At 39.3% G+C, this 25,441-nt stretch overlaps 1 protein-coding gene across 1 annotated transcript in view; it reads right to left on the bottom strand.

Annotated features, from left to right (window-relative positions):
* The window catches only part of ZNF423 (zinc finger protein 423), a 200,668-nt gene that overhangs the window by 93,620 nt on the left and 81,607 nt on the right, over nt 1-25,441 (bottom strand). The window contains exons 4-5 of the mRNA XM_075188844.1: nt 13,829-17,052; nt 9,570-9,654 (exon numbers count right to left, since the gene is read on the bottom strand). Coding sequence (XP_075044945.1) covers nt 9,570-9,654; nt 13,829-17,052 — 3,309 coding nt within the window. The remainder of the gene's footprint in view (nt 1-9,569; nt 9,655-13,828; nt 17,053-25,441) is intronic.

Genomic DNA, 25,441 nt, shown 5'->3' on the forward strand with positions numbered 1-25,441 from the left:
ATTCACAAGTTTCAAAAAGAATGTCTAAAAGATAAGAAGCCTAAGCAATTTGTCACAATAAAATCACTAATTCAGTACAGACCTCTCTGTGAACAAATGAGTTAATGTACTATATGAATAATTCCTCTTTATTATTAGGCTTTTTATATCCGCACTGGGAATTAGAAATCATTAGCAACATTTCAGCGTTATAGAAGCGTGAAATGCTTCAAATTGTTTTTCTTTAAGACACAAAAGAGGAGAATAATGTGGTACATCCTCAAAAACATGACACATTCCCACTTGACATCACAAAGACCGGATAGCTTGCAGCTTAAGTCCACTCCGAAGATGCCACAATTTATGGAAGACATGATGATTCAGGAACAAGATGCCATTTAAAAACGTCTGTTTTCAACCTCCGTCCCACTGATTGCATTGCATATTTACCAACACATATTATTCTCATGTTGGATGTCTTGGAAGAAAGCTCATATGGAGCTGTACTACATCCCCATCCCCCCTTTCAGAGCAGTCTTTCAGGAAAAGGCTTTGAAGCATGTTGGGCAGACAGCATGGGGCAGGTAGCAGGGCTCTGCGTGAGCGATACCTGCTCTGTGCACCATGGGTAATCAGGCTGCAGATTCCAACGACAAGCTTAAGTCAATAGCATCTATAGGGTTGTCAGGAGATTTTATGTTTTTTTTCTATCTGCTGGATTTTCACAGATGTAGTTTAGCTCAGTGCAACACCATGGGTTAATATTATAATGACAAAAGGAATTATAGATACAGAAATGAGAATAAATGGAAAGAAAGGAAGCAGGGAGGCAAGTGTCGAAAAACAAACCGAGCAACACAAATCTGGTTTACTATGTCATGTCAGCATGTCACTAAATCCAGAAGGCTAAGATCTTCTGTGCAGAGAATGTGACATCTCACTCTAGTCCTGCACAGACTTACAATACAAATGATCCAACTTGCTTACTTTCACTGTAAGCTTAAAGTAATGGAAGTACAAAAGAAAAAAAATAAACACTGCAGCTTTTTAACCTAAAGGGACTTTTGGTTGCGTGATAGAAGCTGCAGAGGCAATAGCCGTGGAGAATAGGACGAATTGCAATAAAAACAGGACTTGCAGTACATTTGCAGCCACAACAGGTTTCATGATCATTTGAAAGTCAAATCAGGCTTTTCCAACATGAAATAGATATATTGTCATTGATGGCATCACCATCATAGGATTCCCTGTTTGGTAAAAGACACAGCAAAGTGCAATGAAGACTTATGGAAATGTCTAGAAGACAGAGGACAATAAGAAACATGTTTTTGAGAGTTTATTATTCACTAGTTGCATCACATTAAATTATGCTTGTTCGTATTTTTGCAGCAAAATATTAAATAAGCTTACTGGCAATCCAGCAATTAAAGGACACCTACACCCAAAGCAAAAGAAATGTTTTGGGAGGCGTAAGGAGAGGTGAAAAAAAAACAGCACTGTCAATTGATAGCGTTCAAAAATGTCTGCCTTCGGTTGCCCGATACCGGGCACACCGCTGATGGCGCCAAACTGCATAGTGGTCACAAACCCAGCACAGCACATGTGCCTTAGGTCTCATAACCACTGGCATTGCTTAGAACTTTAAGGGGCAGATTCAATTTGTGCATTATTACCTTGCTAACAGTAACACACATCTATTACTGTAGTAATGGTAATGATGGATGCCCCACGTAGTTCTTTAGGGAATCGAATCTACCCCTAAGACTAGTGAAACACATGTAAAGTGAGCGACAATATTAACCATTGCTTCTAGTATTACCATACCCTCTACTGCGGTTACCAGCATTTACTAGATATGTGGCAGCAGTTTGCATAGCAGTTTATGTAAATCATCTTATTCTGCATCTACTGGAAGTTCAAAGTAAACTCAAAATAGTGGCTATCTGGTTATACCAAATTTATTGTGTAAATAAATTTGGATTGTAAAAGGAAATTTAATGTCTAAAAAATATTACTAAACTGTGCAATTTCTTTCATTAGATGAAATTGCCATATTTATAGTGCATATCTCCTACACACAGAGTAAGTAGCTGAACCAATATTAAACAAGCAGCCAACCATTCATCAATCAACCAATAAGTGCCTAAAATATTGGCCAGCCCTTGTGAATATTATTCCTCAGTGCCCTAATGATGCCAATTGGTTCCTATTGAATTGATAGCCTGTACCCTCGAGCATTGCTTCCGCCAACAATATGGCGGCCTTCACTCGGTGTAAGCAACAGGTTCCCTTTAAAGCTTTTACTTAGTACATTGCAATATATGCAATATCTTCTCATGTGTGTAACTTTTATAACTGATGTGTAAAGCACAGGACAACCTGTGGCTATCGACCGGTTGTTGAATTAAAATTCCAGGCACATTCTTTGCTAAACTTCTAAAATATACTTAATTCCATAAAAAGAACCCTCGTCTCCAATTAAATTGTCACAACAAAATACAACATATTTCTATATATCTTAAAAACATGCTGCAGAGTGTAAAAATGTACCTAGTATAAACAATACTATACTACACTCACATATTTTGTTAACTGGATTACAAAACAATCAGAATGAATATTAGGACATATCAACAGGAGTAAATATGGAAAAATCTGTCTGAGATCAGGCATCAATATTTCATTCTTAATCAACAGCAGAAAATAAACAGTTTAGTAAGCAGTTATTACATTAGATGGTAGAAAAACATCTGTGAGGGCTGTTTTCCTTGTAATTATTCTTGCTATTTAACATTAATTCTCACCGCGAGTTACTTTGGCTGTAAAGGTTTCATTTATTCTCAAGATTCCAGAACACTGCTAATATGGATATCTTAGGAAAGAAAGGTGCAAAATCTTAAATAAGAGGGGAAGAAAAGCCAGAATTGATAGAAATTATTCATAACACAGTGAGTCTCTAGTAAACCTGGCAGGGGGGCAATAATCTGGTTGAAATTAACATAAAATATACAACAAAAAATTACTCAGGAAATACAATCACAGTGTTCATAAGAGCTCAAATTTACTCTGGGTAATAAAGGTTAGATTTGTCCATCTTAAGTGAAATGTACAATTTGTGACTTTTCAGAAACAGTGTCCATTTTCAGATAAATGGCAGACACAAAACAAAACCCACATTAATGGGCTTTATGGGACTAATGAAGTTCAATTTTAACTCTTTAAAGTTAGAAACATGAAATCCAAGCATTATATATACACACTCTTGCACCCCAGTTTTTAGTGCTTTACTGTCATTTATTATTTATGGTATAGCACAAGACTCTAGTTCTTTTTTTTCTTTTTCTTAAAAATGGGTTGTGCAGCTCCCCTCCCTAAACAACTGCTGCCGCTTGGGATGTACTTACCTTTAACAACTGTGTCCAGGTAAGGGCTTAGCCCAAATAAAAGTATAGTGATGATCATTTTAATATTTATAGCATTACAATGCATGTTTCTAATTATGTTTAAGGTAGAACTGGGCAAATGTGGATGATTATGTTGTGAGTTGCTCTATTGAACATGTATTGCAATATGTGGAACCAACAGTCCCTGTTTTTAAAACAGGAGAATAGCTTTAATACAGAGTACAGATTGAATAAATACATTTACTAAAAAAATGCCATTTTATCCATATCACAAGCGTGTGTGTTACAAGTCAGGCTGAACAAATTACAAACAAATGTTACATAAAAGGGAATATATTCATTTTAAAATTATTTCTGTCACAATGTTATAGCAAAGGGTTGCAAGCCTTCTCCAACAGCCACAATACAAATAATAAAAGAAAACAAACTTGCATGATAAATGCAAATAGGGTTGTAAATATTTTATAAATCTGTTACATGCGTCCCAAAAGCTATAAGTCTTAATTGAGTAAAGGCCATTTTTTGCAGTCAATATATGGAAATGGAAAATGCAAATGTGGTGTTTTTCTACTCCTGCAAAGACCCTTGAGGTGGCAGCCTTTTTCGCAAATGGTCTCAACTTTATTATCAATATAATTTGGCTTCCCTCTTTATGGTCCCAAAAGCCCTTGTTGCTATCTGCCGGCTGCTACAAGAGGAGCAATTGCAGAATTGCTTTGCCACATTGTGCAAGGGAACAAAGTCTGGGCGCTGCCAGCTTGGCATTGGAAGATACTTGATATCAACACTTAAACAGGCACCAAGATGAGAGATCCCTGCTCTGCCACAGTGTAGCTTCAAATATCTTTTACAGGAGAGCTGACTGAATAGTAAAGAGCAGAACTTTTTCCCAACAGAAAGAATTCTCACTTAGCAGACTGCTGCAGAGGACAATCAAGTTCTATAACAAAATAACTACTTCAGTGCCAATTAAACTGCCAATAATTGCACCGTATCATACATTCATCTCGGGGGAGTGGGAGAAAACAATTCATTTGGAGCCTTCTGCATAAACATTATATTGTTAGTTATATTTTTCAGTGTAACCGGGATAAAAGGGAAAGCCCCGGGTTACCAAGTAGTAGTCTGCCTTTTAGAACTATGGAGCACTGCCCCCTCCTGAATCTTGATAGACTTGGGATTAGTACTTTAGAATTTGAACACATAGGAGTCTGTTCAGGAATGTATTTAATGAGCAGGTATCATGACAACACTGTAGCATCAAATACATACAAACATATACACATAACAGTACCTCACTGTCTCAGGAAATCACTTTAGTCAGCCATTATCAAAACACTCGCTACTGTACCCCAATTTACAAGATGGTATCATATGTGTCTCAGTTGTTACATGAAGTAATATTCCAATTCACCTATTATTGTCCAACGTAAAATCCTTGTAATTAGATCGGGTTGTGCTATGATCAGTCACTGTTACATAAATGTTATATTATACATATATTAAATGTATTCCACCATATCCAGTTTTAAGGATTAAATAATCTCTGTTCCTACCACACACTATATTTCCAGAAATACTCATAACAATGAAAAGATTAAGGGCAAAAACATAACCATTTTAGTTCCCCAACAAGATTCCGTGGAAACCCTTCCAACCTAATATTGGTAAACTGATAGTTAAATTAATCTGAGAAACATAAAATTCTTGCACAATTGTGTCTATACTGAAACAGTTTATGGCTAACAATGTTTACCATCAATAATACTAGCATTAGATTGTATTCAATTTTTCATTTACATTAGCGTACATATAATAAGTTATTTAGCAAATGTTATTGCGTGGTCAATAGCAAATGTCTCACTTGTAACGACGAATGAATGGGCTAATTTTAGCAGATCTAATTATCTGTTACGTTGGTGCACTTGTAGTCAGAAGAGGTGCTAGATAGTTTTCATCAGGAGAAATGATGGTACATAATATTTCCTTTTTAGGATTACGGCTGTTCTCTTTATGTATTGATAATAATGTACTATAGCATATTACTCCTTAGGATATGTCAAGCACAATTCAAACCATTTTGTTGGAAACAACAGACTTCGCTAATTATGTTTCTCAGCCCCTTAGAAATAAACAGATAGTAAGGATTTATGGCCAATCTTTCAATTTAAATACTCCTTCTAGATGAATACTAGTCTATTTCTTCTTATATACATTAAGTGTGGTGATGAGGTAAGTTATCAGACCTGAATCAGTTCCCTTATCACATTATCTTTACGGACTCATTTAATGATAAACTCAGGTGCGGTAACAGCCGCAGATGTAATTTCACTTATTTGTTTCCCTTACGATGTTCAGCGCTTTATACACTTTTTGTAGTCATAGCGTTTTAGTACCTTGTTACAAGCAGGATAGTGGTTTACAGATATGCCAGTGTACAGATACTACACTATTTGCTCCTTATAAACTCTCCTCCGGGAATTGATCCTATCAATCAGCTTCTGCATCTTCTTACCAGCTCTCCTCTCTACCTCCGATCATATATCAGTCACTTTTATCTTATCTCTTTCCTTTTCTTCTGATCTCTGGGCACTGGACATTAACTCCCCCATCTTGTCAGAAGGATTAATCGTTATTTCCCTCAACCGTCCTCCAGTTTAACTCTCAGCCCACACCTTCCCAGTCATTTCAGTGCAATTAAGGGCAGTTACCACAGTTAATTAGTTCCTACACAAATAACGCCCAGGGTAGTCCCTATTTTTGGAAGGAAGTACCCAGTGTCACATAAGTGGTAGATATCTATATATATATATATATCTATATATTTGTGTGTTTATACTGAAAGTATATTCAGCGTGCATATATCCCAATGCAAAAAGTTAACATGGTTAAAATGTTAATTAGAGGAAAGGGAGCTTCACGTCACTCTGGAATTGGGAAGAGAAGCAGAAACATAATCAGGGCAGTTGCGTTGCATTCGCATGGTTAACATGAATGATCTGTGGAGATTGGTGTATTCAAACACAGGCTTCTACAAATAAACTGAAATTAAATGCAATAAAACAAAGCACTGTAGTTCATTGACCTATCTAAGCAGCAGCTTATAAACTGAGTGCAAGTTACTGTTTTTGCTACAAGATATCCCATCCACCTTTATTTTCAAAGAGAACTGTCAGGTTGCATTTAAACGCTATACTTTAAATATAAAGGTTATGCCTCCAGCTTAACGGTCCTTTAAAAACACTCGCATTCCAAAAAGGCTGAGATTTTTACAAATACCGCACATAGTTGTAATCATTTACCACTTCAATAGCAGCCAGATCACTCTGGTTTCAGCTCTGCACAGCTCCCAGTTTTTGCCACTAATCTCCAATCACTAGCAGGGTCTGTGCCTCCTGCACTGCAGTAGATTGCCTGATTGGAACATGTACTAAAACATTACTAGAGAAGCACATCAACCAATAGGCAGCAGAGAAGGACCTCCACGGTTTTGAGTAAGCTTGCTCATGGCCACACAGAAGAACTGAGCTATGTCCCAAATAACTGGGCAGGTAAATCAAACTTCCACACAGCATGTAGATAAACAAAGCTCTTAAATGAGCTGCTGAGGTGAGACTACTGACCACTCAGGTGCTGCTGTTAACACATTGTTCCCCCCATCATCTACTTAAACAGATAGGATGGGTTGGATCCATAAGAGCTTTCTGTTTGTCGGCATTGCGGGACTTCATTTGCATTACAGTGATGTAGTGTATCTAGACAGTGAGCACCAGGTTGCGCAAAAGTGTAGAATCCAATTGGCACGCAATTTTTTTTTTTAAAAGGTGTGGAACTGCTATGTCATAACTGCTTGATCGAAGATTGGTAATGGCAGTAGGAATAGTTTCCCCAGTCTGTGTACATGCTGCATTTCTTTGGGTCCTATACCTCTCATGTGATCAATGACGTGTTGGATTTCTCTGCCACCCTAAGACAATTAAAAAACTCTCGCTACCAAATAGGATTTGCCACTTCCTATGAAAATATCTTATTTAATAAGTTTCATACCCTGATAAAGTGGCTTGCATAATATATGTTAGTATACTTTTCTGCAACTTAAAAAATGAAGGATATATATTACTTTCTTATATTATTATTATTAATTTTTATTTATAGGGCACCACTAGGTATCCGTAGCGCCGAACATGGACAAACACGGTACAGGGTGAGACAGCACGGTACAGTTAACAAAAAGCACAGTAACTCGTAAGCTCAAAGTACAGCTAGATTAAAGGTAAGAGCCCCCAGCGGGGTAGAGAGAGGGGTAGAAGGGCAGAAGGACCTCACGGAAGAGACAAGGAGCTGGAGAGCAGAGTTAAGGTGGTGGAGAACAGGTGGAGAGGAGGCCCTGCTCGAAGGAGTGTACAATGTAAGGGGAGGGTAGGACGGACAGAGATGCGAGGATAGGAGGAGGAAAGGGGGAGAACGGAGGCAGAGACGGAGAGGAGAACGACGAGAAGGGAGGTGGGGGGGGACAGGAAGGAGGACAGGAGTGAGAGGGGGTAGGTGGGAGACTGGAAGGAGGGCAGTTAAGTGGGGGACTGGAAGGCTTTAAGGAAGAGGTGGGTTTTTAAGGCCCGTTTGAAGCTGGACAAGTTGGTGGATGTTCTGATGGAGCGGGGGAGCTGGTTCCAGTGGAGGGGGGCAGCATGGGAGAAGACTTGGATGTGAGCGTGGGAGGAGGTAACCAGGGGGGAAAAGAGGCAACGGTCATTGGCCGAACGCAGAGGGCGGGATGAACCGTGACTGGAGATGAGGTTGGAGATGTAGGGAGCAGTATATTCCAAAATTAATTGATTCAGATACAGATGAAAAACCGAATACTGAGCCAGTGACTACTCTTGGTCCAATTGCCAAGCATGGGGGCTTCATGATACACATCCACTACCCCCACACGTGTAGTGATGTGTACACAGCGGCAGTTGCCAGGCAAAAGCATGCCATACCACCCACATTTAGGTGCGGCTCTGCTGCCCATTATCAAAATGACCAACCATACTATCCGTCCCACCTGCAGAGCCGAGATCAAGAGGATTTATTTTGAAAATATTTTTAAACAGAGAAATTTCTGCAGTGAAAATTTTTTTTTTTCTTTTACAGCAAAACATCACAAACTGATGTCTACAATATATCCGACAGGATTACAAGACGACTACAATACATGGGTGTTTATTTCAATGTTTTCAAACCTTGTTCTTAAAGCCCGTAAAATGCGTTTTACCCAGAGTAGAAAAAAATAATTTAAATGAATGGAGATATACATACACTTGCTAACAAACACTCTCTTTGCTTTCATTTAGAGGTTGTCTGCAGCTAATAAAAGTTATACATTGGTAAACTACAATGGTGGAATGCTTATTAAGTAAATAGCACTCTGTACTGCAGGGAGGCTTTTAAAACATATCCCATGCTTTCCTAAAATCGAGGACATAGTACAAGTTTTGCCTATGCTTTTAGCAAGCGCTGTTTTTCCGACACAAGCTCAAAGTCCTAATGGACACTTTAATCCTTTGGATACTGCAACAATAAAACTATGAGGATAATTCTACTATGAGCGAAGTACTGTCAGAGCCTTATGTGATGAGACTCCAGGGGATGTTACCAGACTAAAAAACTGATGGTTTTTGCTCGCACCCCCAAAAATCAGTGATGTTTTATATACCGTAATACCCAGAAATGCGCACAGGCACGTCGTGCCAGGTTTCCATGAGACTGTGTTAAATTAAATTTCCCTTTAGTGAACAGAACAATGGACCCTCTAGCAGTGAAATTGTTAAGACTCCAGCTACACCGAAAAATAAAAATATACTTAAAACTCAAGTAAATTTTGCTTTGACAAATCTGTTTGAGGAACTCACTGCATTTAGCCAGAAAAGTACAGGCAGTTCCATCCATTCAAATGTCATGGCACAAAAAATTGAAGTATAATTGCTTCTAAACTGTTGACAACTGACAGGTGCTTTCTGCATGGCTAAATAGAAGTGTATTTTGCTTAAAAAAAAATTTTTTTTAAAAAAAATATAAAAAGACAGACCATTTCTCAATATGTACAATTTGCAGTATGTCAATGCAGGATATAGTACAGCTGGGAAGAAACATTGTATTAACAAAGGAAAAAAGAAGCTTGTGCAGGACAAAAGTGCTTACCTATCATGTGGTTGGCGACGTGAATTTGAATTTCTCTCTCATTCTCAAAAGTCATCTGGCATTTGATGCACTGATAAGTCTTCTTCTATTAATCATAGGAAAACAAAAAACAGCAGCTAAGATATTGGGGAAATTTACACAAACAGATGAGCAGAAAAAGGTTACACAGTAATTGCATTTTAAAAATATTCTTGACAGCAAATGGACCAACATGAACAGCATACTGTACCTTGTCCTACATATCTACTCATAGAGAAGTAAAACATAAAAAGCACTAGTGGAACGACTACCAAGTTAATCACAGGGCACATTGAAATCTATAAACTATGACGCATAGGGAGTGTGTACTTATAAGCATTATATAATCATTAACATGCACAATGCAATTACTTGTCCCGTGAAATCAGATTTAAATTGTCTAAACTGATCCTTATGTACCTGTGAAAATCAGATGCCACCTACCAGACTAAATCTAAGCAGTGGCGCACGCAGAGGGGGTTTCTGGGTCTCCCTCCGCTAACGAAGTGCCCCACATAGCGGCACTGTACTATACAGCTTATTTCCCCCCACCCCCCCCCAAAAAAAAAACGCGTTTCGGCAGCACTGTACTACTACACAGCAGCCGCGGAGCTGTCAAATAAGCGTCCGCGGCGGTGCTGTATTGTATACAGCACCGCCGCATAGTGCATCATGAAGAACATGGAGAGGGTGTTAACAGCTCCCTAACCTCACATGGAGATCTCTGCCTGAATTAGACAGTGCACTAATAAAATGTAAAAAGGGGTATCTGGGCCTACAAAAGAAGTGACTAACATGTAATCACCTCTACCTTAACAGAATGAAGCTACCCGTCAATGCACCATGTCATTGGACATGATCCCCAACAAGACACAGCTGTCATCTTTTAAGTCCAGGAACTCAATCCAGAGCCATGGCTTCTAAGGTACCTTTCAGAACAAGTGTCCAACAGGCACCTGTTATTCACCTTCTAGAGACAGTAACTATGGTATTATATTGCAAATATATAAGTGTGCTGGTATTTGCTTTGTAATTTAAGCTCAAAATTGTTCCCACAAGGTCCAAAAACATGAAACATACCTACAATCTCTGCACAGGACCTCTCTGCTCCATGTTTCAGCAACTATAATCTTGATGCTTATTATTTACAAGATACCCCTGGTCCATGCAGGAAAATAAACAGCAACATCATTCAAAGCTAAAATTGTACTCATACATAGCAGTCCTAAAAGTGTTACAGAAGTGGTAACTAGGCAAATTAGCACCTTAAACTACCTTTGCTGAAAAGGTTAACAATTATTCTTGTGACATAGTTCATGTGTCTGATTAGTGTGCTCTCACTGTCGGAATTCAACATTTCATTGACTACTAGTACTTCAATTTATGAAGTCAGGGGCCATTGATTTGTCACATAATAAATAATCATTTCCCTCCAACCAGAACAAGGTAGTTTGCAGCATTTTGCAGAACAGGGTAGGAGGTACTGTTACAGGTTATTACTAAATCACAAATAAGTGCTTCTGAAAACTGTTCACAGGTCCTCACTGCTGCCAAAAACGAAGAAAAGTCCCTGCAGTGACTGGAAGCTGTTAAGAAATACAATTGAATTTAAATATCACAGATACAGTAGTCTGCAAAATGGCAAATTATTTTGGTGCCCCATACTTAACAAAAACACTGGTTATAATTAAACTCACAATCTATACCACACACACACATGCAGCTACCTTTATCTTTTTATATCCACATGTGTGTGCATATATGTATAGGATATAGGGGAAATGTACACTATATACATTATACAAATACATAAACAAACTCTAAAATTTCCCAGATTTCATATATTTTAAAACTTGTTGGCATGTTCACATCTGTACCAGATTTCCATGCAATTGTAGCATATGAAAGAAAGATCATTAGCACATTAGAACACTTTGGAAATCAAACACAAAAATAAAACCGTGCAAGAAATAAATGTACTATGGCCCAAAAGCAACCCGACACTAGCTTTTATTAGTTTCACTACACTAGACTGCTAAAAGCAGACATCTGATTGGCTGCTATGGCTAAATGCTCTTTGTACCATACTACTGAATAAGCTGTTATACGAAAGTGAACAGTGTGAACTGGAGGTGCTGACAATTTGTCCTCTTGTTGACATCTATTCAATCAAACTGACCTCAGTGATCTAAAAAAAAAAAAAAGTGTTTTTAAGATGCGGTTTTCATGAATTTTTGCGGTTTGCCAAGTGTTTCCATGTGTAATGTTATCTAACTGAAGGAAATTAGCCTCACATCTGACAATCAGATAAGCATTTGTTAAACCAGGCTACTAGAACATCTCAACACATGAGAAGAATAAGCACAATACTGGGACGCAAGTCCTGCAAATGTAAGTGTTCAATAACATAATTAATAATACACATTTGTAAATGTTATAATGTAATAATATTGTAATAATGCTACTCACTTACGATTTATAGAATAATGCTATAAATCTATAAAAATGCTTCAGATTAAATCTGAAACATTGTGAAGCACAGAAAACAGCAAACCAGTACCTCTCAAACCTTTGACCTCTAGAAGAAATAGTATTTGGGAGGAGCACATGATCACCAGTTTGACTATCGAAAATTGCTGTGAAATTAGATATAGTTTAATGATTTGGTAACACTAGTTAAAACATGCATGGTCTGTGCAAATATTTGGTGCAAAGCTAGAATATTAATAAAGGATTGATAGATCCCAAAATGCCATTCCACTTTTAAGTTACTCATAATAAAATAGATCTGCTTGAAGAACAGAATTTACTCTAAATTGCAGATGTGCGAGCTCTGTCTTCATTGTTAGTTGCATGCACTTGCACCATTCTGGTTCTGGGAAACACAATGCTTTTTTTTTATATAGCATTTACACAATGTGAGGCATTTGTGTACGGTTCTAATGGTTTCTTTTTAAAACCAAAAAAAATAATTATGCGTTTATGGGTTTTCTTTAGCCACTCAACCGTCTACACAGGTAATAATGTGTTCTACTTTTCACAATATTTCAAGGACTTAACAAATTCTACCTAAATGCTCCAAAAATGTCCTGGTGTGAACACATTTGTAAATGATACATTTACGTGCAAACCGCTTTGACTAATAACTACTGTATTAACAATTATAATGGCAAAACATAAGTGGCACTTTGTACATTTTTATTAATAGGATAAATGTGCTTCTAAAATAACTGGCTATAGAATGTGCGCTATTGGCACGATATTACAATCTGATCTTACTGCTGATTAATCTTGGTACGTCAGACAAGTAATAAGCGCACAGTAATAAGCTCTTAGTACATTGAAGAAACCAACCCATGGCCAGTTACTGCAATTTGATAAATCTAGATGATGAGAACTGGTGTAGCTTAATGGTCTGCATGGCTTTTACAGGTGGATAAGGGTTACGGAACATACTATTATGTACTATGTTATTAATTAAGCTCAAAAGCCTTCAATTGGCGCCATTAACCAATTTCCTGGGTTATAGGAGAAAGAAACCCTGATGCCACCATGATTGTCACCAGGTTGGGGATGCCTTTTTAGTTACCACATTAGTGCTTTGTGCGCTATGCATGCATTAAAAAAAAACACTGTCCTCTGTGCCTCCATTTATAGCCAGGGATGACAGTTTCTATGCTAGTCGCTGGAGTCAGAGTCTAGCGCAGGGGCAGGCAACCTGTGGCTCTCCAGGTGTTTGTGAAACCACAAATCCCAGCATGCCTTGCCATCTATCTGCTGGTTATCTACTGGCAAAGCATGCTGGGACTTGTAGTTTCACAACACCTGGAGAGCCGCAGGTTGCCTACCTCTGGTCTAGTGGAACACTGAGCTATGCGCTCTCCTTGGATGTTTCTATAACACATTCCAGCCTGTGCCTTACCAGTACTTTCACGGGAAGTGAGAAATATGAAGAAATTTAGCCAGGTAGAGAGAATAGCACAGTATCCAGTCCACATATTAGCTTACAGAGCATGCAATTTTACTAGTGCTCTATGAGGCAAAAGACAAAAACATGGACAACATTTTTATACATGAATACATTATGACCAGCCTTGTTTTGTAACACAATTAATTACAGAAATTGATCATAATTTCTTCTATAAATTGTGTACACTAGTACCTTAAATATAAATTATTTGTTCTACTATTACTCTGTAAATGTCATAACAGGCATACAGTAATATAGAATTTGGACTTACTCTGGGGAGTGGAGATGTTTGCGCTACTTTCCTTTGGCCACTAGCATCAGGTGCCAAGTCTCTATGGTCAATCTGGATATGACTTTCCAAATCTTCAGCATTCTCAAACTTGACATTGCACTCCGGGCATCGCAGACTGGTGCAGAGTCTCTCGCAGACCTCTTGTGAGGTTTGGTTGGAAGGCTGTCCATTGGTGGTTCTGCTTAAGCAACTAGCACACAGGCCATATGGCAAGCCATTAACATCTAACTTAACCAGATCCTGTTTGTTTCTGAATTCTTTTAAGCACAGGGCACACTTAAACATCTTCTGCAGTGTTTGTCCATTTGGAGAGGAGGCTGCGGAGTTCCCTGACAGTTTTTGCATATGGAATGTCCCGTGAATTTTAAGTTCCAGAGTGGATGTGACAGTTTGCATACAAACCACACAACGAAAACCAGTTAGAGAATTTCTAAGGTCTGGGTGCATCTGACAGTGCTCGATAAAGTCTTCCTCGCTCTGAAGGGGCATTTTGCAGATCCTACATGTTCCTGTATCCAAACTTTTGCTGTGAGTAACTTTATGTTCAGTTAATGTTAACAGAGATGGGAACCGTTCCCCACAAATAGGGCACATGTAGTGTTTTGCAGGACCTCTATGTGTCTGCATGTGCTCTCTGAGCCCATTCTCGGAGAAAAAAGTTCTAGAGCAGATATTGCACTTGTGACTGCCCTTGATAAAATCTGCTTTCTTCCTAGAACCTTCATCTTCCCCAGGTCTGATGTTATGATCTCTTAATCGATGATTCTGAAGGAGAACTTCCATTGTGTAAGCTGCTCCACAGATATCGCAGCCATACATCGGCTCAGAAGCATCAACATCATCTTCACTGGCATCATGGCTGTTTGAAACCTCCGGGTTCTTCATCAACACACTTGGAACTTCAGCCGTCTCTGACTTTTTGCTTGTTGGCATCATTCCATTAGCTGTGCCGTTTTGGCTATTGGTGTCAAACACACAGTGCTTCTCACGTAGATGTTTTTCTAGGAGAATGATCGCATGAAATGCCTTGCTGCAAAACTTGCAGTTGTATTTCTTACTGTGAGTTGTGATATGACACTGAAGTTCCACTTCTGTGCTGAAGGTTTCTCCACAGAAGATACATTTGTGCGATTTTGCTGGGTTGCCCAAATGGCTGTGCTTAACATGAAGCTGAAGGTCCACCTCTTTTCTGAAGTCCCAGTTACATGCTGTACAGCGATACATTTTCTTCTCATTGCTATGCTTTACTGCCAGATGCACTTGGATAGAAACCTTAGAATCAAAGACTTCTTGGCAAAGCGTGCAATGATATAATACAAAAGTATGCATGTCCAATAAGTGCTTTTGCAGATCATCCACGGATGAGAACTGCTTGTCACAGCTCTCGCACACATAATGTGTGGATGTCGTCATGTAATGTACTGTGAGATGCTGCAGGAGGGACTCCTGAGAGTCAAAGTCCTCTTTGCATTGAGGGCAAGACTGCTTTCTTAACAGCAGCTCCAAGTGTGACTTTAGGTGCGTCTGAAAAGTGTCAAAATTTGAAAACTTTAGATCACACTGATTACAGGGATACTCTCCATTGGATGCAGAGTTTAGACTAGGACACAAACGCTGCCTTTTAGGGGAAGAGACTTCAACATCTGATGAAACTGGACTCTGCTCTGATTTTGACTTCTTATTGTTTGCCAATGGAATGTTCTTGTGGTTCTCTTTGATATGTTTAGTGAGCTTCAATATAGACCCAAATATGGGGGAGTTTGTGCAATATGGGCATGAGTACACTTCCATGAACGACTGCGTTGGCTGTATGACAGGGGATTCAAGCTTTGAGCTTCCTACATTGCAATGGGTTTGCTGAATATGCTCTGTCAATGAGGACTCTGTAAGAAATCCCATGGAACACTGATTACAGAAGAAAGCATTATTGCCCTCCTGATGAGTAGCATTAGGGCCACAATGAGTGATGCGGATGTGCTCTTGAAGGCTGTTAATGTCGGCGAACATCTCAGGGCAATAGTTACAGTGGAAGGCAGTTATGTTGCTGAACTGCACCATTGGGTATGCGTGGTTTTTATGCACCTTTCTCACATGCTCATTAAGATTATACAAAGTGGGTAACATATCCAAACATATTTGACAGGTGTGGCTTTGCTGAGGTTTGTCCACATGAATAGTTTTTAGGTGGATCTCCAGGACTGCCAAGCTATTGAAATCCCTCTTTGTGCAGTAAGGACAACTATAAGTGGCTTTGGCCCAGGTCTGGCCGTCCTCTCTTTCCAAGGCTAATGTTTTCTTATGCCCTCTCAACGGCTTCAGTGTGGAATCAGGAGTAGAACCCCGTTCAACAGATGCACTTGAGTCTGGAGTGGCGCTGCTCATTGATGCCACACTTCCTAGAACTGGATCAGGACTAATGCTGTGGTTGCTTGAGTCAGGCTGTCTGTGACTATCTAAGTGACAGTAGACTTCTTCCACGGAGGAAAACTGCTCTGGACACATGGGGCACTTATGTTTCTTGTTGGCATGGACTTGGTCAATGTGGGTGAGCAGAGAGGTCTCATCCGCAAATACTTCAGGGCAATGAATACACTGCAGGTCAGCTTTCTCTGAGAGCTGAGGATGTCTCGTCATCACATGCTTCTCCAGCTCCTCTGTTTGGCTGAAGGTCTCCTCGCAATAATCACACATAAAGTCGTCTTTCTTCATCTCTTTGTCCGTCTTGGCCAAATGTTCCTTGTTTTTCTTATGAGCCTGCATGTGACTTTGCAGAGAGCTAGTGGAGGAAAATCCACGTTTGCACACCGTGCATTTGAAAGGCTTGCTAGAACTGTGAGTTTTCAAGTGAATTTTAAGGTGATCGCTGCGAGAGAACGCAGCCTCACACTCGTGGCAGTGATACTTTTTATCTCCGGTGTGCAGTTTTATGTGGCGGTCCCTACTTCTCTTGTGCTTAAACAGGCGACTGCAATATGTGCATTTAAAGGGAAGTTTGTCACTGTGGATCTGTTCGTGTCTTTTCAGGTAGCTCAGACGACTGAAAGACTTATCACAGAACTGGCAGGGATATGGTAACCCAGATCCCCCTTCCTCCTCTCCTATGCCGAGATCACACCCATCCCCTATCATCTGAGAGGGTGATGCAACGTCTTTGCTGGAGGGAGATGAAGCCACCCAGGAGAATTGTGGGTCGTCATCACCATCTGTAATGGGAAAGCAGAAAGGAGATTAAAAACAATTCCCTGTACATCTGTGAAATAAGGCCACAGCTCTTCAGCAGTACCCAAAGCTTCTACCAATCTACGGTTTCTTTTAGCAATGAACAAATCATTCCACAAACAAGGACAATGTATGAAAGGCAAACACCACCATGAAACAAAATATTAAGTTACACATATTAACCCTTAAATTCTGCTGTATAGGAACTGACTGTGCAGTTATTTTTGTTTTTTTTATTTTTTGTGTACGCATCATCAAATATGAGGAAAGACAGGCAGGTTAATGACAGCATTGAAACATTTTTTAGAATTAGTTTGCCAATTATGTAGCGTTTTCCTTCTGTATGTAAAACTACATACAGGTGTCCCGAGAAAATCATGGCTTCAGAAATACTATTCCTACAATCTGCAGGTGCGATGCTGGTATAGCCTACCAATCAGAATAAGATTAAATATCTTCTGTATGAGGCCTCACTTCTTGGCCAGAATATCAAACTGCCCAAAACTATTTTTTTTTTATATGTTATTACTTTTTCACAAGTAACGTAGAATTTAAATGGAAACAGCGCGTCTACAAACTAATACCTTTGCAGAATGAGAACCTTTCAATAATCTGAAAATCAGATTATGGTTGGCAGACAAAAACTGGTATAGGTTACGTTGTACAGCACATAAGAGCTGGTAGGACATAATAGTTTCACAATGTTTGAACAGAGGGGAGAACTCAATTCCTCAAGTTGTTTTTTAGAACGCAAGGCGCAAATTATTACAGTTTGTACAGTAATTTTAACGCAGATTTTTAACCGGCTTTGAAATTACCGTACTAATGGTAATAATGCACATATATTACCAAAGTAGCGGTAATAGGTTACGCCCTGCGTTGTCCTAAAGAACAACGCAGGGAATTGTCTTCCCCGATATAAATGTTGCAAGGGGACTAGTAATTATTCCTACCAAGACCAATAGTAAAACATGTTTTTTGCAGCTTCACAACAAATGAATGTAAAAATAATTTTATTTATTGAAAGGGACATTATACTTTACAGTACTGTGAATTTTAAAAACATATGAATTTAAAGCTCATCTAGCCGAGTGTAACAAAATCCATTGATGACAATTTAAAAGTATAACGCACAAGGATATGGAAAACAAATTACCGCACTACATAACACATGTTGTGTCTGTAATACCCCCTGAAAGCCACTTACATCATTTTGGACATTTAAAAAAGAAGCACTGTTCGATTTTCCTGGGTCTCCTATCGTTTCAAATGTTGAGTTTTTACTGTGTACACAAGCTTTCAAGGGCATGTAACCCCAAAAGAGTGGATCAGATTCCCCAGAGTGTGAAATAACAGGAAGGAGTCAGCTGCACAGAAAGATCCCGGGGGCCTGCTGGAAAAGTTACATGCCGAGGCAGAGCTGGGTTCTGTGAGACCAGCTGGGTCCCATACACAGGGACAGAGCGTGAAACCGGGGATATTCGGGAGAAACACATACTGAGGCTTCTATTTCAAAATCTCGGTTAGCACCAGTGCACCCCATCCCTATACATATATTAAATGCATACACAGGCAATCTTTGCTGCAGTTTCCACACGATACTAAATAAAACAAACTAAACATAATGCAAGACAGAAATTCAGGTACCAAATGGATGAATAATTTGGCTCAAGTTTCAGTGAAAACCAGATATGTTCCATATTACGGGGCACACTTGCCCTAACTTTGGCATTTTAGTTAGATTAGGGACAGAAAGTGGGTCAACAGTCGGTGGGAGTTGTGGAAACCTCAGATGGAGAAAATAATGGTGACGCTTATAAAGCAACTATAAATTTCTGTGCCATCTTCAAGGGGCAAGTAAGAAAAACCCATTGATATAAAAAGAATGTAAGGTTCCAGGTGCAAATGTTTAACCTGGTAAGGTCATTTTGTGCTAGGAGTCGTGGATACTCTGCAATCTCTTACCTTTTAATTAACTATTACTGAAAGACACCAAGAATCATGACAACTTCAATTGGACCACAGATTGAGAGTTACTAATTGCAATTCCCGCATTTAAACACATTAAATACCACTAGATGAAACCTTTACCAGTAGAAATGGAACTAAAAGAGGAGACGCTGAAAGCGTTAAGAACAAACAGTTAAGATGGATTACACCCATGTGCAGGGCCAAATCCACATTAAAGCAGGCAGTATCAGCTCAGTTTTTTTTTTCCCCTTCCGTCCAGGAATAGGAATCACAGTTCCGTTAAACAGCTTACGAGCGGCAGGGAGAGAAAAGTTTTATGTCAGCCTCAGGAATACGCTATAAATGGTTGTAGGGTTGGATCACTGTTTTTCTTGACTCCCTTTGGAAACAGCCAGCGAGATTCTAGATGCTGCTTCTTTTTCACGGGCTGGGGAGCGCAAACAGCTGCAGCCTAATTACATGTAAACTGTACCAAAACATTCCTTTTATCACAGGCTGTAAATCTGTTAGCATCTGGCTTGCCTTTGTTTCTTGCACAAGATACAAGCTTGTTTCTACATTTTTCTCACCTGTAGCGGTGATTAAAATTCATTATAAATGAAAGGATCGCTCACTAAAGCAAGTTCCTCTGTGTACCGTTCTAGAGTCAAATTAGAAACAGCTGCTTGCTAATTCATGCAGTGATGTTTGGCCGTGCTCTGTGAATCGATAATAATTCTGCCAATTTCCCGGGAAATTTTAGGGTGATCCGTATAGTTCGCTATGTGTTTGACTTCCGCAAAGGGGATAGCAAGAAAGAAAGAGTGAGTCTGCCTTCCTCCTCCCTCATTGAATCTCCCTCTAAAGAAAGAAAGAACGTTAAGTTCATTTGTCGAACTGAAGTCTATTACGTCGAAGACTCACAATTCTATGTACTGAAAATTATTAGCAGGTAGAAGTGTTTCTACCACTACAAAATGTTGTAAGGAATAATTAGCTTCTTCCGTTTAGAAACTGTAGTTTACATTTTAGGATTTTGTTTTTAAACCATTTTGTTTCCTTATTTTTGCTATATTAGACATTGTAGGAACTTGTGTTTAAAAGGGTAGAAAAGCTATTTATTACTAGTTTGGTTCATTCATTTAAGCATTTGAAAGCATACTTGTCTCTTACACCTATTGGAGGCAGTGTGGGCTTAACCAGTATTCATGAGAATGCAACCTATTAATTCACTTGGAACTAAACAAATTACTGAGGCAGGAGTTATGTCACTAGTTCCCAGTGAATGGATAGGGTGACTATTTGTTAATCCCACAAAACAGCTGCCTCCACTGCCTAACATAGAAGCAGCTACTGGTAGTGGACAAAAACAAATGGAAAACCAAGCATATCGAAAGTCAGAGCTTCCAGACAAGTGTTTTTAGGAAATAATATCACAGTATGGTCAGGGTCATGTATAAAATGCTTGATGCCCTGTTACCTAGAATTATGGCTATCATGGCTACGAAAAGAAGCTTCAGTGATCCCGAAAGAGGGGTGATTGTTGGTATGTTTTGGGCAGGAGTATCAGTGACCAAAATAACGCAACTTACTTATATTTCATGAGCAATGGTGTCTAAGATGTCACCATAGGACTCAGAGGGAAAAGAGTTATCCACAGAAGGGCAAGCGAATGGAAGTGCATATTCCAGGACTGTGATAGTTGAGCGGTAATTTGAAGTAGAAGGCAAAATGAACAAGCAACAGCAGATCACCTGACCGTAAATATAATTATTTGGCGCAAGCGGCCACTTTCAAACATGTTCTGGCAGGAACTCCACAGAACAGGACATCTGTTTTACAGTTCATAAACCGCTTTGCGCCACTGAACTTGGAACTCTGTATTGTCAGGTGTGTCAAGACTACAGGCAATGGACTAGCGATCAATGGAAGGTGGTTATCTGGTTAGCTTAATCATCCTTCACCATGATCAACGTCATCCATGTCATTGACCTGGTCAGTCACGAGATATGGACCCAATTGAGCATTCATGCAATATTTCTGAGAAATACCAGAGACTCTCTTTTAACCACCCTTAACCAGGCATCAGGAAAGTGACTTGTGGAACAGCATCGTTCCTACACAATTATAGACATTGGTAGACTCCACTCCACTTCACATGCAGGTGTTGACTTTATATTGGCGTTTCCATTTATTTGTCCACTACCTGTAGCTACTTTTTGAGCCGTCCAATTAATGGCTATTTAACATTTACACACCTTTGTGCTCTTAACCAATGTGCCCTGCTACACTAGTGGCAGTTAATCAAGCACAATATTAGGCAACCTGTTAGGTGCACTGGAAATTATTCTCATCCAATTTTCATAATAGTTATATGACAATGACAGAAGTTAGACTAGTTTGCTTATTCATGCAAGTGTATTAAAAAAAATTAAAAAAAATCACCCACCTATTTTACAGGAATAGAACTAAAATGCTGACTGTCTAAATTCTGTTCATCTTTTTATGTTATATGTGACAACTGCCAATGTCATCTTGGTGGGAATGTTGGCCTATTGAGCATGGAAGTGAGAAATGTATCCTTAAGTGTTCACCTCCTGCAACAAAACATAGCTGATCGCACTTCACCTTGCAGCAGAAGGGATAATGCTGGAAAAAATTTATACGCTCCGCACATGGATTTTGAACTGTTAATTTAGGTCACAGTTTTCAAATATATGAAATGGCTCCTGGAGATCTTTGAAGCCCTGGGACATTAACCATTGTGGGGGAAACCCACCAAGATTTATTATATTCTGCAACCAGACCATTGCTTGCTTTATGAACAAGTTGGTATGCTCTATAAATTAAACTGTACTAGATGTATGGTCAACCGTAGAGTGACATTTCTATTCTTCCCTATGCTAAAAGTCTGGTTCAGAATTAGTTTTGGCTCTATGTGTATGGACCCCTGCTTGGCACAACTTCTGCTTCTAGCTGTATATAATATGCTGGTTATGGTGAAGTATATTCTGGTGGTCATTGTGGGCCATAGAATGGTCACGTACTAGAAATTGTGCTGCGACACATGGACCAATGGTAGGGACAAAAGAGCAAAGTTTCCAAGTAGTGTGACTTCAAAGGGTGTGGATCAAAAAAGTGGTAGGTAATTTAATTTATGGTTTCAAAAGCAGGTCATCTTTACCTATAGAAAAACGCAGTTAAAGTGTTTCTGTAATCAGCATACTTGCATAGTCTCCCTGTATGTCCAGGAGGCACCTGCCTGGATCCCATGGGGAGTTGGAGAATTATAGCGCAATGCACATAATAAAGACCCACCCACACCCAATGCCACAAGTTATGACAGGGTGCAGGCCAAGTTGACGTGAATGCAGTTACACCTGCCAGCCAGGAGATCCCGGAGGGGGGAAAGGAAAGGGTGGCAAGTATAATAAGTAAATAATATAATCAGGGTTCCCCATCTATATACTAACACATTAAACATGAGGTTCGGCTGTTTTGACTATAATTCTATTACACATCCACTTAAATTAATTGCAGTGTTCAGTTATATTCAAAATATTTTGCTCTACCCTCCTTTTAAATGGGAACCAAAGTATTTGCTTGGTAAGGGGGAAGAAGATGTTAGCAGCGGGGTCCAGGGTGGTTTTGTTGTTTACTCACAAGCAAGGACATCAACCCGGCATAATTATAGGGTCACAGTTACCAAAGTCTTGTATTTTTTTCCCCTCCAAGTCTACCTGCATGTGTCCCACTTATGCAGCAATGTCGGAAACGAGGCACCCCCCTAAAGAGCCTCAGTTCAGAAACAAAAGGTAAGAGGAATTCAGTGGACTAGTGGAGTATAGCAAACAAATCACTATATTTAGAAAATGATTTGATGTTTAAAAGGTATAAAAAATAAAATACATATAATTCCCCTTCAAGGTGCTAGTGATCACAGGTATTTTTGCAAAGGGATGTATTATTGTTCTTTTGTAAAAGTTAAATGAGTACAAGCAATCAATAGAATAAAAAGAGATAGAATTAATGCTTTTTAAGGCTAAATGTCGAAGGCATGTCTATATTATTAAGAATTTTCCCTAAATACATACTAGCTGATAGCTGGCCTCATCAAGCCGCCCCAGCTGGCACCCTGGGGCAAACGTGACCTGTTCACCTACAATGACCTATGTTGGTGCACACTGGGACCTGTTCTATATTAGCAGGTCGAGGGCTCCCTGTGGATTCCAAGCCTTACAGTGACACACAATTAGTCTCGGCTCCTGAGCCGTCTGCCTTTGTCAACTCTTGGTTCATTAAAACAGGAACCTGCCAACCCTTTTTAAATTGAATTGAAATATAGGATTAAAAGGTTCTGCCCCTTTCATATAATCAAGCAGTGTCTTACTTTTGTACAAATTGTCTTTCACTTCACAATCTTGACTGCACACTTTATTGTAAAAATTGCTCAATAAAGGTTCTGTTCAGATCCAGTAACACATTCTCTCCAGGGACTATTAGAGAGACAAACCTCTCTTTCACATACATACAGATTTATAATTATGGAATCACTGAAACATTCCTACAGGTATTGGTACATTCAGGGTAAATTGTATGTGCTCTCTGCACGCACAGAATATGACTGTTGAAAAATTCTTGTTAACCAAAAAATACTACTCCGATGGGAGCCGTGAAAAAATAAAAGTAAGCAGGATCAGCCGATAGGAAGTATGCAGAACAGGACATAGGCACACAAACAGAATTAAATGATACATAAACAAACCCTGCATACTCTACTACATATGAAGTGAAGAAATAAAAAGCAATATGGGCAGTAACCGTGCAGGTCCTAGGAGGCTTGAGATCATTTAAGGTAAAACAGACTCAGCATCCATTTGCTGTGCATCCTTGCACCATTGTATACCAAAGAGAACATGAGATATAGCCTTCACTTTAGTCCTGTGAGGCTGTCAATGCAATCCTAGATACTCATAATAGACCTGTCCTCAGGGGTTCCTTTGTTACACAGATCAAAAGAAGAAGTTTCCTGAGTGGCCCAGTGCCACTATGTCTGGGATAGCAGATATCCTTAATGGCCCCAGGATTACTCTCCAGGATAGATCAGCACAAGCACAGTCCAGCACCCTCTACAGTCAAGTTTAGCATTATTAAAAAGACAGATGTACATGGCAACAAGCACAAAAACATAAAAATACAGTTCCGACCATAAGGGAGAGCAGAGGTGACAACATTAAAGATCAGTATTTATATATTTTATAATAAAACTTCAACACTAGTTACACCACCACCAGAACAACCTAAGTTATTAATGGACATGTTCTCAATGCACATTCGCAGGCCAGACAACGGCTATGGAGGTTAAAGTTGAAGATGGGGCTCCCATGACGGCTTTAGAAAGCAGCATGTGACCTGCAGGCCACCAGCTGGTTTACCCTAATATACATATCCTTGCTTTGCTTTATATGCAGTTCCTAGTGCTGTACATATATTTAATCTGCCTTTACCACCGTCCGTCAATGTACAATACCTGTTGTGACTTATGTACACAGGCAAGGATGGGACTTCCCACTAGTCTTAAACTAGAAGCAACTTTATTGTGGACTAGCAATATATTACCATGTGCTATTTTTGTAAATATTTGACGGACTAATAACTTCTCTTACCCAAGAGGTTGCGTAATTCTCAAAACAATTTGTTCAAATCTTTCAACCATCCCGCTAAAGGATGACTCATCGCTGCTCTCTGCTAGAAAGAGGGAGGATTCTACTTCCAGATACCCAAGCCAACAGAGGGGATGCATCTGGCTGTGTACACAGGAAGAGTTCCTTTATCTTACTTTGACTCACTATGGAAAATTTAAAATATACTTTTAAGGCTCAGCATAAAGCAGTTATTCCTTATAATAGTAGGGTTCATACTGAATACTCTAATGAGTGATGGAATCAAAACTCACAATTAAAGAATGTATTTGCATAAATGCAGAATTCCTAAAATTTACCAAACTAGGCACACAATATCTCTCACCCACAAGCATAGTCATGCTTTAAAAGAAAAATCTCAGGGCAGCATATGGTATCACAAAAAGTATACAGTGGCACAGGGTAACAAAAACAGCATAAAGTAGCATAGGGCAGCATACATATATGTACCTGTGTTTGTGTGTATGTTAGGGAATTTAGGCTGTAAGCTCCAAGGGGGCAGGAACTGACGTGAGATCTCTGTACATCGGTGTGGAAATAGTGGCGCTATATAAAATAGCTGATGATGTTGTATCTCAACTGTATATAGTGACACAGAACAGCTTATATAGGAACAGAGCAGCATACAGAGGACTGCAAATCACAATGACATGGGACATGATATAAAGGCAGTGTTATATTACAAACTAAAACTATAAAATACAGAATTCCAGAGATAATA

Source organism: Mixophyes fleayi, chromosome 10 (genome assembly GCF_038048845.1).
Source record: "Mixophyes fleayi isolate aMixFle1 chromosome 10, aMixFle1.hap1, whole genome shotgun sequence".
NCBI lineage: Eukaryota > Metazoa > Chordata > Amphibia > Anura > Limnodynastidae > Mixophyes > Mixophyes fleayi.